Raw genomic sequence first — 14232 nt, 5'->3', positions numbered from 1 at the left:
TTCGTGGAAATTTTTTGTAAAAATTGGGATAAATCAACTCAAGAGAAGTCTTGTATGACCAGCTTCATTTTTTGCTGCTTTTCTTAAACAGTAAGTGCATTCTTTTTCTTCACCGCCTGGCCTGCGAGCATCCGCAGTTCAGGGAGGAGCCGACGAATATATTTTAACTGCAATGCTCACAAAATGGAAAAAAATCGCATCCAAAAAGAAACATATTTATCCAAACCTGTTAGATTTTTTTAAATAAAGATAGAAAAATATGCTGAGTTAGGTGAAGAATTACGTAGTAAATCTCCAAAAAAGAACCAACGGCAAGAAAAACTGTCTCTTTGCGCTTCATTGGAAACCTGAAACCTTAATTGTGGAAAACATCAACAGTGTTTTTTTCAGCGAACAAGAGTACAATAGAAAGCAGACAGTCGGACACTTTCACTTCTAATTGTCTTTCTTAACAAAACAGACAATGCATCATCAAGTATAGATGCCAAGTAGACAAATGTTTTTCTATTCATCAAAAAACAAGGCAACGCAACAATCTATAGTGAAAACAGGTTAACCATCCAGGACACATCATTCAACATTTAAAAAACGCAAAGATGTGAAAAAACTAGAAACACCTGATTTGAATAGAAACCGGCTCAGTAACAATAACGACTTTTCTTCTCAAAATAGAGTTTAATCAGCAGTAACGCCGACTATATCTAAAACAATACTAGACTAAAAACAAAATAACAAATCTTAAAATGAAGCATAGGCACATAAAGCAATAACAACAAAAAAAACATTGTCAACAATCACAGCAAAAGCCCAACAAAAACCAACACCGACAACAGCAACAACGCAAACAAAAAACAACAAAAATGGCTGCCATCATGGACAAAACCACAGTTTTTTACGGAGCCAATTCAAGTACCTTGTATAGCTAATACACAGCCTCAGTAGCCAACTTTGGGACTGTTTTTAGGCAACACAAGTGACAAAAGAAAACACTTGAAGTTGTATCGTTCTGACAGGACTCAATTCATTCAGACCAACAAGTTTGTTGAGGTACACAATTGAGCCATCTGGGACACCATAAATAGTTCTCGCTCAAAATACGATGGACAATAACAGGACCAGTTCAAAACAAGTGTAAAAAAATTATTGAGAGAAACCAATTCAGTCGTAGCATATCCTGGTTCAATATCTTTCAGCCAGTTGAAAGCGCCTTGAAGGAAGATGTGCCCGAAAATTTTGGACTTTTGAAGAAATAAACAGAGCAAAAATTTGGCTTGTGACATATAACCACAAAAACAAAGAAAAACAGATATAGCAACTTTCGGCAACCTAAAAGTAAATATATGGCTACCTCATAAGTATTTTCTAGCCAAATTGTGACTGCGGTCCCCGGAAAAACATCACAATCATGACAGACAATCGGTCGAATCTTAACTGAGCTTAGAAAAGAAGGACACCAAAGAAAATTAAATTCATCTAACATATAAAAAACTGAAACCAAATTTCAGCCAATTGTGATAGCTTCCATGTCATCTCTTACAGCATAATCAGAAAAAAAGTTTTGTCTTTTAGCAGAAATAGTACCTACCTCAAAGCGGCAATACCTGAGTAGAGCCCTCCTAAGTGGACAAAGACGTTTTTGCAATTCAACTAACCTCTTACCGATTTTTTGACAGTTTGCCATATTAAACACAGGAGATAAAGAATGCCAGTTTATACAGATAGCAAAATCATGACAAAAACTAGGAGGAAGACCAATAATCATCAAGGTATCTCTGGCCCAAAAACAATGCCCAACTGATGTTAAAAAAATGACTTTTTTGGGCAAATTGCTTGCCTTCGTGTGTTTCTATGTATTTCAAAAACGCAAACAATGATGATCAACATCCATCACACCAAGCAGTCAATTCATAGAAAAATTCAATAAGAACTTTAAGAAAAAAGATGGCGCAATCAAAAAGACAACTTGCATCAAAGAAACGCTAAAAGGGGAGGACTCAATCTAACAATTTTTATTCAGAGACAACTCAAGTTTTGGACACCACTGAAAATGATGAAAAGATAACACAACGATTTTTGGCCAATTATGGGATACAGTTAATGACACCTTATTTTTGTAGAAGACCAATTTTTGGTCACTAAAAAACAAAAATATATTCCGTTTTTAAAACCCACTAGAGAAGTGAAAAGCCTTTTGCCATGGAACTTGAAGCTTTCTTCCAGCAGCCAATAGACAAGGCAGAAAATAGGATCAAGAAACATCACCCAATTTTAAAGCAACTTGTAGAATTTGCTTTCACAATTATATTGGCATAAAAACCATTACATCATAAAAATGACTCGTTAGAGGACTAGTCACCATCCAGCAGCTTCATGTTGTTACATATGCATCAGATATAGCAAATTCAGTGGCTACCTAGGTGATTTTCCTACTGAAGTAAATCAGAATCTTAACTACGTCATTAGCTAATCCCACGTAACAACCATGAAGCGAACAAATACATCTAAACTTGAATTAGAGGCATCAGAAATGAAAGTTCATTTACCCATGTTTATGATAATTGAGATGCCATGAAAATTCTCCTCAGTTAATTTCTGGCCGAATGTTCTGCAAATTAAGGATGGATAAAAGCAAAAAAAAACAACTATTTTTTGTCGCAAAACGTGTCAACGAAATATGTTTTGTAAGAATCAATTTCAGTTGACAGGAACAAATACCAGGAAAACAAATACCTCTGAAACACATACCAGCGTCCACAAAGCAAAAACCCTTTTACCAAAAGGAGAATTCAGTAGACACTAAACTGTTGAATTGACGCCAAATAATACTGTCTAAAGATTGCAAACCATAACAGTTTTGCTGAATCATTTGAACACGACCTGATAACAAATGGATCAGAGAAAAGCAATTCTACAATTCAATCCACTCATTGTTGAGTGTTGCTATCAAACGGCAGACTGAAAGTCGCTCCATTATCTTGAAATCAGAAATACCGTGTCATGTTTGACATAAGACACCATGTCTTTGAAAGTGCCTACAGAAACAACTGTCGATATATGTAATTAAAAATTGTCATATAAAGTTTGTCTCAAAATGAGAACCTACAAAGAATTTTCAAAATTTGAAGTCTTGAAAGAGTTCTAATTTGACTAATCCGAAATTGATTCCAAAATTGCAGATGGAGAGCTCTGAACATTACACAACATATGTCTGATTTTTCTTTTTTTGCGTTGTTGACGCCAAAATGAAGTACCCGTATCCCAATGTAGGTATTCTTTGTTTTGAACACTTCTTTCTGACGATAGTTCTCGCAAGCTTGAAAAACAATATATTTGCATATTTATGCGTTCAGTTACTTTATATTGCGCTCGGATTTTTGCCTAATCTAGGTACCGAGAAATGTTATAAGAAAGTTTGTGTATATCAGAAGGTTTGTGTCTTGCAGAGAATACCTTTAATAATGTCCTACCAATGAAAGTATTTACTTCTCGGAAGGTCCTCAATTTGAAAGTTCTCAACCTGGACAACAACTGTAATGCTCAACCATTACTTTAACAAATCATAATATAAAAAGTTAAACCCCGCTTGCTTTAAAATGTGTAGGTAAGTGAGCAAAAAATTCAAACATTAAACAGCCTCCTCATTATCTTACGCAGTCAGCAACTGAGAACAGCATTTTCAAATCGAATTCTGGCCACAAATTCTTAAATCCCCGCTTTCTAACTGACATAGTGCACTAAAAAAACTCTTCATTATCAAAGTTCACATAGTTTCCAGCGAGAAGGACAAAATCAAGACTAATTCTTCATTGCAAACTTTGAACAAAAAAACAGTTTTTTCTCATCTCTACCTAAAAGGTGTGTTTCAAAAGTTCCAAAGTTCCAAGTGTTTCTTCAAAAGATTGGTTTGATCTTCTAACAAGCGCTGTTCTGGGGCTAATGAGCCGTTTTTTAAGATAAGCAGATCTTTGCGTTACCAATAAAAAAATAATCCGCTTTAAAGACGCCAAGCACAAACAGGGAACTCTCCTATTCCGCATTTGAGGCTGTAATTCCCAGATATAAATTATTGCTTCCTTTCGGTTTATCTGTACCTATCTGTGTTTCATTTTTGTGACATTGTCATAATTAATAAATATCATTTCTTTTATTCTGGCGATGGCTCACAAAGTGAAAAAACGCAAAGAAAGAAATAGGTTTTATCTTTGTTGCTCAGAGAAAGTACCCAGTTTCTAGCGCCACTTATGCAATTCTTGCTGATAAACGAGCCCTAGCACAGTTTGACCCAATGCTCTTATTTGCAGAGAAAGTTTGTTTAAATCTTCAGTATCATATATCATATAGCTTTCTTTAAACTTCGTTCTGAACCAGCATGAACCAGAATTCAGAACCAGCATGAACCAGCTTTCATAAACAAGCATTCTTTTGCAGCAAAAACCAGATGATTTTTATCAATTAAAAAGCAGTCCGGTAACAATACAAAATTTTCATTAACAATGTCCGCAGTAATTTCAAACAAAGAGTTTTTTGCTTGATATTACGACCCTTCAACTTCATAAAATCTAAACTAACTTCATAAAATCTAAACTTTCTATTCGATTTCTTAATAGAAAAACAATTAGCAAGCAAGAGCTGCAATCTTTTGAAAAATAAGGCAATTAAACTTCATTAGAAGAGCTAAACCCGTGATCGATGAAAAATTCCGTCATATCATGATAACTTTTATCGCCTGAAAAACACTGCCTTCCAGTTCCCGTTTCAATTTCCGTTTTCAACAATTAAAAACGACGAAAAAACGGTCGAAAAACGACGATTTCATTTTTTTAAAAAAAAAACGACAAAGAAACTATATTTTTTACATGCAAAAAACGACTTATACGACGGAAACTAATGAAAACGAAGAAAACGACGACAAAACAACGAACACGGCGACTTCTTTCGTCAATTTTTTGCCGTTGTCCTCAACACGGGTCACCCAACAAACAAGATCATCCGTCATTTCAGAAACGTCTTTTTTGAGGAGATAGAAAAACCTCCTAATATGACTCAACTATTGTCGATCGAAAGTGAACACAAATTTGACGCATGAGTCAAAATCTACCCTGTACAAATTTCACATCAAAAATAAGAATTTTTTCTCTTTTATGGAATAAATTGCTAGTGCATTTAATTCAATTTTTAACCTCTACGGATATGATGCCAAGTGGAACTATCTGACCAACGCTTAAATTTCTGAAGAGCGCCATATTAGGAATCTTCTCAAATTGTTCCACCGCGCACAAGCATTGGGGGCCATGTTATTAGCATTCCACAAACTATAGCAGTCCACAACATATAATGGGCTCGGGAGGCAGACAAGGAAAAGATTCTATATTATAGTCGCTCTACTTAATTTTTAGCAAGTGTTCTACTTCAAACTCGGATGCCAAACTCGAACTATAGTAAGGTAAGTGCCCTATCAGACTTTTTTAAAAGAAAGAGAGAGCAGAAATTGTAGGAAAAAGAGAGAAATTGCAGACAAAAAATCTTACCTTTGTCTTGACAGATACAACACGCGCCTTAGGGTTGAGGCTCTGGCACTTCTGGAAGGCTTCTAATCTGGTGACCAGACCCTCTTGCACCAAAAATTCTAAGCAAACTGACTCCCCGACTCCTGGCAGGTAGGTTGCATTACCCGGACAGTCGGCTTGGCCAATATCAGCTTCAATGCAATCCAATGACATAATCATTACCAAAGCACAGATCACCACGTGTTGTGACATTGAACCGTTTTTGGTTTCTTTTTGGGTTACCCAGGTTGAGAGCTGGACAATATCGAAACCGAACCCGGTCAAAACCGGCTCAAGACCGGCCCACGTTTCAGAGAAATGCTTAATCGCTGATAAAAATGCGCTGATTATTCAGAAATTTCAGCTCACAAAACACATGATAATTAGCTGAAAAATGCGCCGGAAAGTGCTGAAAATATGTACGAAGTGTGCTGATAACAGCTGAATGTTCAACCGCACATTCTTGGGTCTTACCTATCTCTTCTTCAACTGCAATATTGATGATTGCGAGTTTCAACAACAAATTTGGTTTCAGATTAGTAAAGTACTTCGTAAGCAATGAGCTTAATTGCGCTGAGTTTTTGTAAAAAATTATTAATGCATTTCATTCCCATTTTTGGCGCATTTCCGCGTATTTTGATGTAAAGTTTTTGAGAAGGATTTTGAAATTTTAGCACTTCGAGCGCGGAATTGCATACATTTAGCGCATGTTTTCATGAACATCAGCACATTTCTTTAAAAAAAAACTATGATGCTCCCCCTCCCCGGTTTTATAACAAATATCTGTCATTTACTGCCTTTTTAAATGGGTTATCTGTAAATTATGGTTTTTTCAGAAATTGAGCTCTCAACTTGGACAAAATTTAGGTTCACACAAACTGAAAAATATAATTCAGGAGTTCTCTTTACGTAAATGTGTTCGTGAATACGCTCACATGTCACCTAAATTAGTTCAATTTTTTTAAATCGCTCAATAAAACTGAAATTTCAGCTTTAACAAGAATCCCAGTACAAAATGTCCTGAGGTCAAAATCGCCCAGACAGGGATCACCGTACAAAATCACAAGCACCCATACAAAAAATGATCCATGACTAAACGAACCTGTGGTTAGTCAGCTAAATTTATCAAATTCTCAACAACAATAAAAATGTTACGTTGACACCGCATGTTACGTTGAAGTTAGTGAAATGTTAAACAGTAAATTCAGCAGGATACCTTTAGCAGTGTTGGAATATTTCGGGAGCGAAAAGTGTATTTTTTAGGAAAAAAGAGTACAAAAATTAGGTAAAATGTAGACAAAAACAAGAACAAAAACGGACAAAGCTCGATAACCGCTTAAATTCATTAAAACCAAATAAATTCGAAAGTCATAAAATCCGTAAATAACCAACTGAAAACTAGCGAAGAGATTTTAATAGAACTCACTGGGAAGCCGTTGAGACCTGTTATTAGTGAGACCATGTCATATGCACACAAATCAGCAACTAATCAGACGCGATCAAAAATTCAGAAGCAAATCAAAACATTATACAGTTCTAAAGCCATTAAAACCATAAACTAAAACCGTTAGCAGAAAAGATTATACATGTTCTTCTGGACCTAATTTGCTTATCAATGAGGCATCTTGTTAAAGGGATTCTGTTTATAGAACAACCAGAGCGAAAACCAATGAACAATTACAAAATTTAAAATTATCACTGAAAACATATAGTCTCGAAGCCATGAAACTACAAATTTGCTCAGAAGTTACGATAACTAAAGCTTTAAAACATAAATTTTCAAAACATGAATGCAAAACTGTTGAAACAGTTAGCTGATGATTGAAGGCTTGAAATAGATTCATCTATTTATAGATAGAATTTTTTCGAGAAACACTTCTTTTTTCAAAATATGTTCTATGGTTACGAAACAAAAAAAATACAGGCAAAAGTCAAAATTCGGAAGAACTTAGTTGAGGCCCTCAGAACCTTAAGTCATTCTCTTGAACATTGCACAAGTTCAATGGAATATTTGAGCATTTTTCAATGCGACACTGTGCAAGAACACCAATAAAAATCAACAAAGACAGGCGAATGCTAAAACAAATAAAAATTTTATGAAATCTTTTTGTTTCAATGTCGGAAACAGTCGTTAAAACAGCACAAAAAATAATACAGGTTATTGACATTAAATGAATTGAAAAATAGTCCTTTTGAACAATAATGTGAACTGTCGTTGATGAGACTAGAGAAACAACAGGATCAAATAACTAAAACAAATATAAATTACGACCACAAAAGTAAAATTTTCTTTTTTAAAGACAATTCAGTATCGGAGACCAATTAACATCAAATAGAAAACTCAATTAAAAAAGCCAAAGAGTTATGAACTTGGACTTCAATAGAAAAAATATGAGTGCCATCCTCAGCAAGACTACCTAAGAGAAAAAGGTGAGGTTAAAAAGCACGTTTTTTTGAAATTAATTTCGGAATGCTGAGAACCATTAGCTGTCAGCTGATTTTTTCAAAAATGTTTAATTTTTCCTCTACAGGAAGCCATTAGGCTGTATGATTATTCAGAACATCTCGCTCATAAAACTGCCTGTATAACGCGAAGTTCTGAAAAATCAACATTAAAATGAGACTTAAAGCCTGAATAAGGCCTGAACTTTTTAAACAAAAAAGAGCATCAGACCTCTTTTTCTTAGAATACCCGATTAAAACACAGTAACATAAAAAATAAAAAAAATGCTTAATCTTTTGACAATATGATTTGCAACTCCCTAAATAGCCAATTGGAACTGTTGTTACTGAAGCTAAATGTGAAAAATATACAAGAAATTACGAAACAGGCAAAATTTCACGACCATTTTTACGCCAAATTAGAGGCCAGAAAAATCATGACGTTTTTACAGAAATTCTAAGGTTCTCTTATTGGTCATTATTCAACAAAGCACATTTGTCAATCATTTGACTTGAATTGAAATTAATGTGGTCTGTAATTCACATATAAAACAGCCAAGCAGCAAATTTATTAACCAAGTAGAGCCCCAATATAATTGAGTAATCTTTGGATCTGAAAAACTCACGATAAAACCAAAATTGGATTTGCTAATGTTGTTCTTCCATTAAAAGATTAATTCTCCAAAAAAAAATTGAAATCAAAATTAAACGATGAACTCTGGCTAATTATCGATTTGCAGTAGCAAAAAAAACCTGACAATTTTAAACAAAGCTCACTCTCATATAAAACGAAAGTTTAATTTGTCGTGTTTGAAGTTTGAGAAGATTATGTCTGTAATTTTGTTCGTCCGAAAACTTAAACAATGTTTGCTAAAGAAGCATATTTTATATTGATGAAGAATATTTCAGTTGTCAAAAAAACTGTGAAAAAAAGGGAGTTAGTACAAACAGTGAAACCTCTCCACATCTGAAATAAAATCCAATGACACTATCGTTAGCCTTTTTAAACAGATTTGTTATGAAAAATTGACAGAAATCTGATCAAAATACGCAAAACGTGACCCAGACTCAATCACATGTTCACAAAACTTCAATCCTCAGCAACTCCCTGTGGAGTGTTATAATTCAAATGCTTTAGGATCGACGTTTTCTTAGTGATATCACTTACAGTTTGTAACAAGTTCTGGCAAAAAAACAATAATGTGTTAAATTTTTTCAAAGAAATTGTTGTCAAAGCCGTTAACACGATAATCCATTGTCTAAAAGCGTTGATTTTTTAAAAAACGTCCCCATTGAACGCATTTAAAGTGATAGGTGACCTGTTGTTAAAGTCATAATGTGACCAAACTTAAGAAAACAATTCAAATTCGGGCAAACTTATTAAAACAAGAAAGTTTTTGAATACTTCTAAGTAAGCAGAGGAAATCATTATATGGAATATAAAACCTGAAAGAAAGACTTAAAAAAGACTTAAACGGAACGATTTTGCTAGATTTATTCCTGGAAGTGGCAACAGTTAAGTTCTTTGAAGGAAAAACCAATGACACTATCGTTAGCCTTTTTCAAAATTTTGAGCAAAACTGACAAAAAAATGACCAAAAGTGCGCAAAACGTGAAAAACAAAAACAACTGAAATTAGTTAAAAGACTTCAAACCTCGGTAACTCCAAGTGGAGAAAACAAGATTCAAAAAAATCTAACAGAATAGAATATCCTCCCACTTTAAGGTAGATCTGATCAAAAACGTAAAACCCTGAACTTAATTCACATTAGAATGATAGTTTTTTGAATTTGAAGGCAAAATGAATACCCCATTTGATTTTAACCTTCATCACTTAGGTAGAGTATATCCCGCTCTTTTTGTTGAGCAACTCAAAAAATTTAATTTCCACTGTGTCGAATACGATAATTTAGCTATCTATCAAACGGAAAAAAAACTAACTGCCGCTCCATTCAAAACTCTAATTCATAATTCTGGTAGGCAAGTTGTGCAAGCAGAGTTTCACATCTTTTTTATATAAGTTTCTAAATTAAAGAAGCATTATTCGCTTTTCTCTTTATTCACATAAAAAGCAAAAGATGCAAAAATCAATTTGAGGAGTTTATTTACAATTAACCGGAGAACACATATATTTTACTGAAAAAAAGCGTAGCTACTTTATATGTTTAGTTATTAGTTTTATGATCAATTTGTGCAACTTTCGTAAATATAACAATTAAGAAATAAGTGCATGAAAAGTATGTAGCATTGATCAATTTTCTTCCAAACGACATTAGAACCAACATTTTACAGGTGAAAAAAATATAACACTAGACGCAATTTTCATTCAAGCAATTTTGGCTCAGATCAGCATCAAATTATCAAAGTCTGCAAAAATTGTTGAATCTCTCTTTTCTCAATTACACTTTTTTTTATTTTTATTTTTTTCATAATGATAGCTGTCCTTCAAGCGCAAAAAAGTAATGAGCTATGATATAACTGCAGTGATATAACAGAACATTCAAGATCAGTTCAAAACTTGGGAGCGACTTTAAAAAAGGCAAACTTTATCTTTGACAGAATGACTTCCCTTCAAATGAAAATTAACAAACGAAACTTCAGTTTTGATAACTTAGTTTTTTGAATTTTCAATAAGTACAAGAATCAGCTAAACTTCCAAATCCGTAAAGCAAAGAAAAAACAATTCAACCAAATTAACTGCCGCTCATTCTTTTTCTGTCGAGAAGAGACAAAAATTTTCAACACCTTCAGAAATTTTTTAGTTTCGCAGCAGAAAAATCTTTCAATTTTGACATCTTTGTTGACAAAATTTACTGCAATTAGGTTTTATTTTGTTTTCTATTTCAGTTCCTGTCCTCTAACTTAATCCACTCTAGTACACGAGAGCAGATTTAGTACACTATTTTAAAAGTACCTCAGGAAATTTATCGTTCTCATAGCCATTGACCGTTTATTCCGAAAACTACTCAGAACTCAAATATTACTCAATTGCAGAAATTTTCTTTATATTTTTTTGATTAATGAGAGCCAATAACCAATGTCAGTTATCCCATTATTTTTTCAATATTTTATTCACTCCCGGTTTGAGAAATTGGGACGAAATCGACGCAAGAAGCGTCGTTTTTTGTCGAATTTTATCGATTTTGTCGATTTTTTATGTAGGAACTGTTGATTATTGTCGATTTTGTCGGTATTATCGGTATTTGATGAAAAAAGTATCGATCAGCGTAGTTTTTGTCGCAATTGTTGGTATTTGATTTAAGAAGTGTCGATTATCGTCGTCTTCTTTTCGGTATTGTCGGTCTCGATTTATTTTAAATACAAAAGAAGTAGAGTAAAACTAAGTGATTGGTAGTGCAGTGGAGGAGAAGGGGGATAGTAATTTATGGTTCGAAGGTTCGGATCCTGACAGGGACTGCCATTTCTGTAAGATTTTTTGAACGGCAAAAACCGAAGATTCCTACGTTTAAATACTGACAAAAACCAATCAAAACGACGAAAAAAACGTAGGGGCTTTGATCGGTTTTGGCGAAGTAAAATCGACGAAAACCGACAATTCTTATGTTTGAATCCAAGGAAATTCTCAACTCAGGCTGCAGATTTTGACCGGTTTTCAAATTTTTCTACTATTTGTGATGAGGGTAGCCGCAGCCCGTTGAAAAAAAAACGGGTCGCCAAGGAGCCAAAAAAGTACCACATTCAGTGCCGCAATTAAAGTGTGAGAGATCGCTTTTCAGGGAAAAATTTCTAATCGACTCCTGATTAAATTTCAAGTTGAAATTAAACAAATTTAATTTTTTGTTACACCAGCATCAATCAAAATGTTTCACTAAGAATAAATACAAAAGAAGTAGAGTAAAACTAAGTGATTGGTAGTGCAGTGGAGGAGAAGGGGGATAGTAATTTATGGTTCGAAGGTTCGGATCCTGACAGGGACTGCCATTTCTGTAAGATTTTTTGAACGGCAAAAACCGAAGATTCCTACGTTTAAATACTGACAAAAACCAATCAAAACGATGAAAAAACGTAGGGGCTTTGATCGGTTTTGGCGAAGTAAAATCGACGAAAACCGACAATTCTTATGTTTGAATCCAAGGAAATTCTCAACTCAGGCTGCAGATTTTGACCGGTTTTCAAATTTTTCTACTATTTGTGATGAGGGTAGCCGCAGCCCGTTGAAAAAAAAACGGGTCGCCAAGGAGCCAAAAAAGTACCACATTCAGTGCCGCAATTAAAGTGTGAGAGATCGCTTTTCATGGAAAAATTTCTAATCGACTCCTGATTAAATTTCAAGTTGAAATTAAACAAATTTAATTTTTTGTTACACCAGCATCAATCAAAATGTTTCACTAAGAATTCCTTCTTCGTTCAAAATTGAAGGTGAAAAATTCAAAATTGTATTCCTAAATTAGGCAACCCCAACAGAGTAGGCTTCAACAAAAAATACAACAACAACAACAGCAACAACAACAACAACAACAACAACAACAACAACAACAACAACAACAACAACAACAACAACAACAACAACAACAACAACGGCGCTAATCAACTACCTTTTCCGAAGTGAATTCATTTCTTTCCTAAGATCAATGTACCAGAAATTTTTGCTATATAGAGATCACTTTATTAAACTTACTTGATTTATCAACTAAAATCTGCCAAAAAATTTATCAACTGGTCTGGGAGAAAATTTAACAGTTAAATGAGAAGTGACTTGCAAGACATCAAGCAGAGAATTAAAGCGACAGTACGTCTAGTTATTAATGCTTATTAGTCTAGCTGGCCCTTGAAATCTAGCTGCTACTCACGGCGATAACACGGTCAATATCTGTCAAAACAACAGCAACGCATCGTGAGTAAACATCTGACGCATAGACACGCTCAATTGTAGGCGATGACAAACAACAAAATTTTGACAAAATTGCATCATTTTGGCAATTAGACATACCAACTAGCCAGCCTACTTTTCAGCCATGATTATTTGTTTTTTTACAAATTACCCTGTAACGTCGAATTCAAATCATCCTCTTCAAAATAGCTGGGGTGAATTTTTCAGTTATTCTGATATGTTCGATATTCACGCTGGAAAAAATTATTGTACTCAATTTTCACGGAAATGGTTTTGGCTCAAATGCATCAAATAATGTGGATATTCTCCATTCTGCCCGATCATTTTTCAATTATTCCAAGCCTGTAGTTTTCTTTTTCCGACATAATTTGACTGAAATGCAGACCTTGTGTACCCCAGTTGAGAGGTCGACTTTATGAAAAGACTTATAAAGTCGACCTGGGGGGGGGGGGGGGGGGTATTTCCCTACCTTAAATACACGGTCGACTTCCTAGTAAGGGTCGACCTAAAGTCTTTACAAGGCGACCAACGGTCTTTCCATACCCAATATCGGTCGACCACGGTCTTTTCATATATCGACCAACGGTCTTATCTAATCTAAAACAATTCTGTTGGAATTATCCTAATATAGAACAATGAGGCACCCCGAGTCGAGGTGTCACCGCTAAAAACCGCTCAAAGTTTTAATATTTGCGGTGAATTAAAGGATAGGGTGAAAAAAAATTCACCGCTAAAATTACAAATCTTACAAATTTTCAACGCTAAATTCAACGCTTATCTTAACTTAACAGGAGATATCAAAAAAGTAAGTGACAGAGTGGAGAAAAAAGTTGTTGACATGTAGGAGGTAAGAAGTTTGATTCTGTGTACGGCAGTTTTTTTGTAAGAAACCCGGTGAATGCGGTGAAAACAATTCACCGCTAAAAACCAAAAATTTTACAAAAACTCACCGCATTCAACGCTAATAAATGCAGGCGCTTTGCGATGAAAAATATTTTCCTCTTCACCACTATTCACCGCTAATCTTAAAATGATTTTTGACCAAACTTCGACTCAGGACCTTTTGTTTTTGACTTCACTCTAACTATTATCTGACAAAGGTGGAATCTTGCTTGTTTCAGGTCTGTTTTCAGATTTATTTTGCTGCTGACGGGTAAATGGCTCAATTTTCTCTAACGCAGATCAGTAAAATTGTATTGGGTCAGTATCGTAGATCAGATCAAAAAGATACTTGTTACGCTTACGTTGATCTGAATCTTGTCTTAATTGTTGACAAATCTTCAATCAAGTCTTGAGCACGGTTTTTGGTGTTGTGTTTGACTTGCTTTTGTGAATGGACGCATACAATACAAAAAATCTGAGCAATTTACTTAAGTTGAAAATGCAATAACT

General features: G+C 34.5%; 1 protein-coding gene across 2 annotated transcripts in view; it reads right to left on the bottom strand.

Annotated features, from left to right (window-relative positions):
- Window positions 1-12667, bottom strand: part of LOC142348672 (uncharacterized) — a 40204-nt gene extending 27537 nt beyond the window's left edge. The window contains exons 1-3 of one of the 2 annotated variants that reach the window (XM_075400105.1): window positions 12628-12667; window positions 6399-6424; window positions 5529-5776 (exon numbers count right to left, since the gene is read on the bottom strand). In XM_075400105.1, the coding sequence (XP_075256220.1) occupies window positions 5529-5759 (231 nt within the window). In that variant the 5' untranslated portion in view covers window positions 5760-5776; window positions 6399-6424; window positions 12628-12667. The other variant, XM_075400106.1, reaches the window with a different exon arrangement.
- Between the last annotated feature and the right edge of the window lie 1565 nt (window positions 12668-14232).

This window comes from Convolutriloba macropyga, chromosome 10, assembly GCF_964194025.1.
Source record: "Convolutriloba macropyga chromosome 10, txConMacr16.3, whole genome shotgun sequence".
NCBI lineage: Eukaryota > Metazoa > Xenacoelomorpha > Acoela > Convolutidae > Convolutriloba > Convolutriloba macropyga.
Note: the sequence above shows the minus strand (reverse complement) of the source record. Positions and strands in the feature narration are given on the sequence as shown.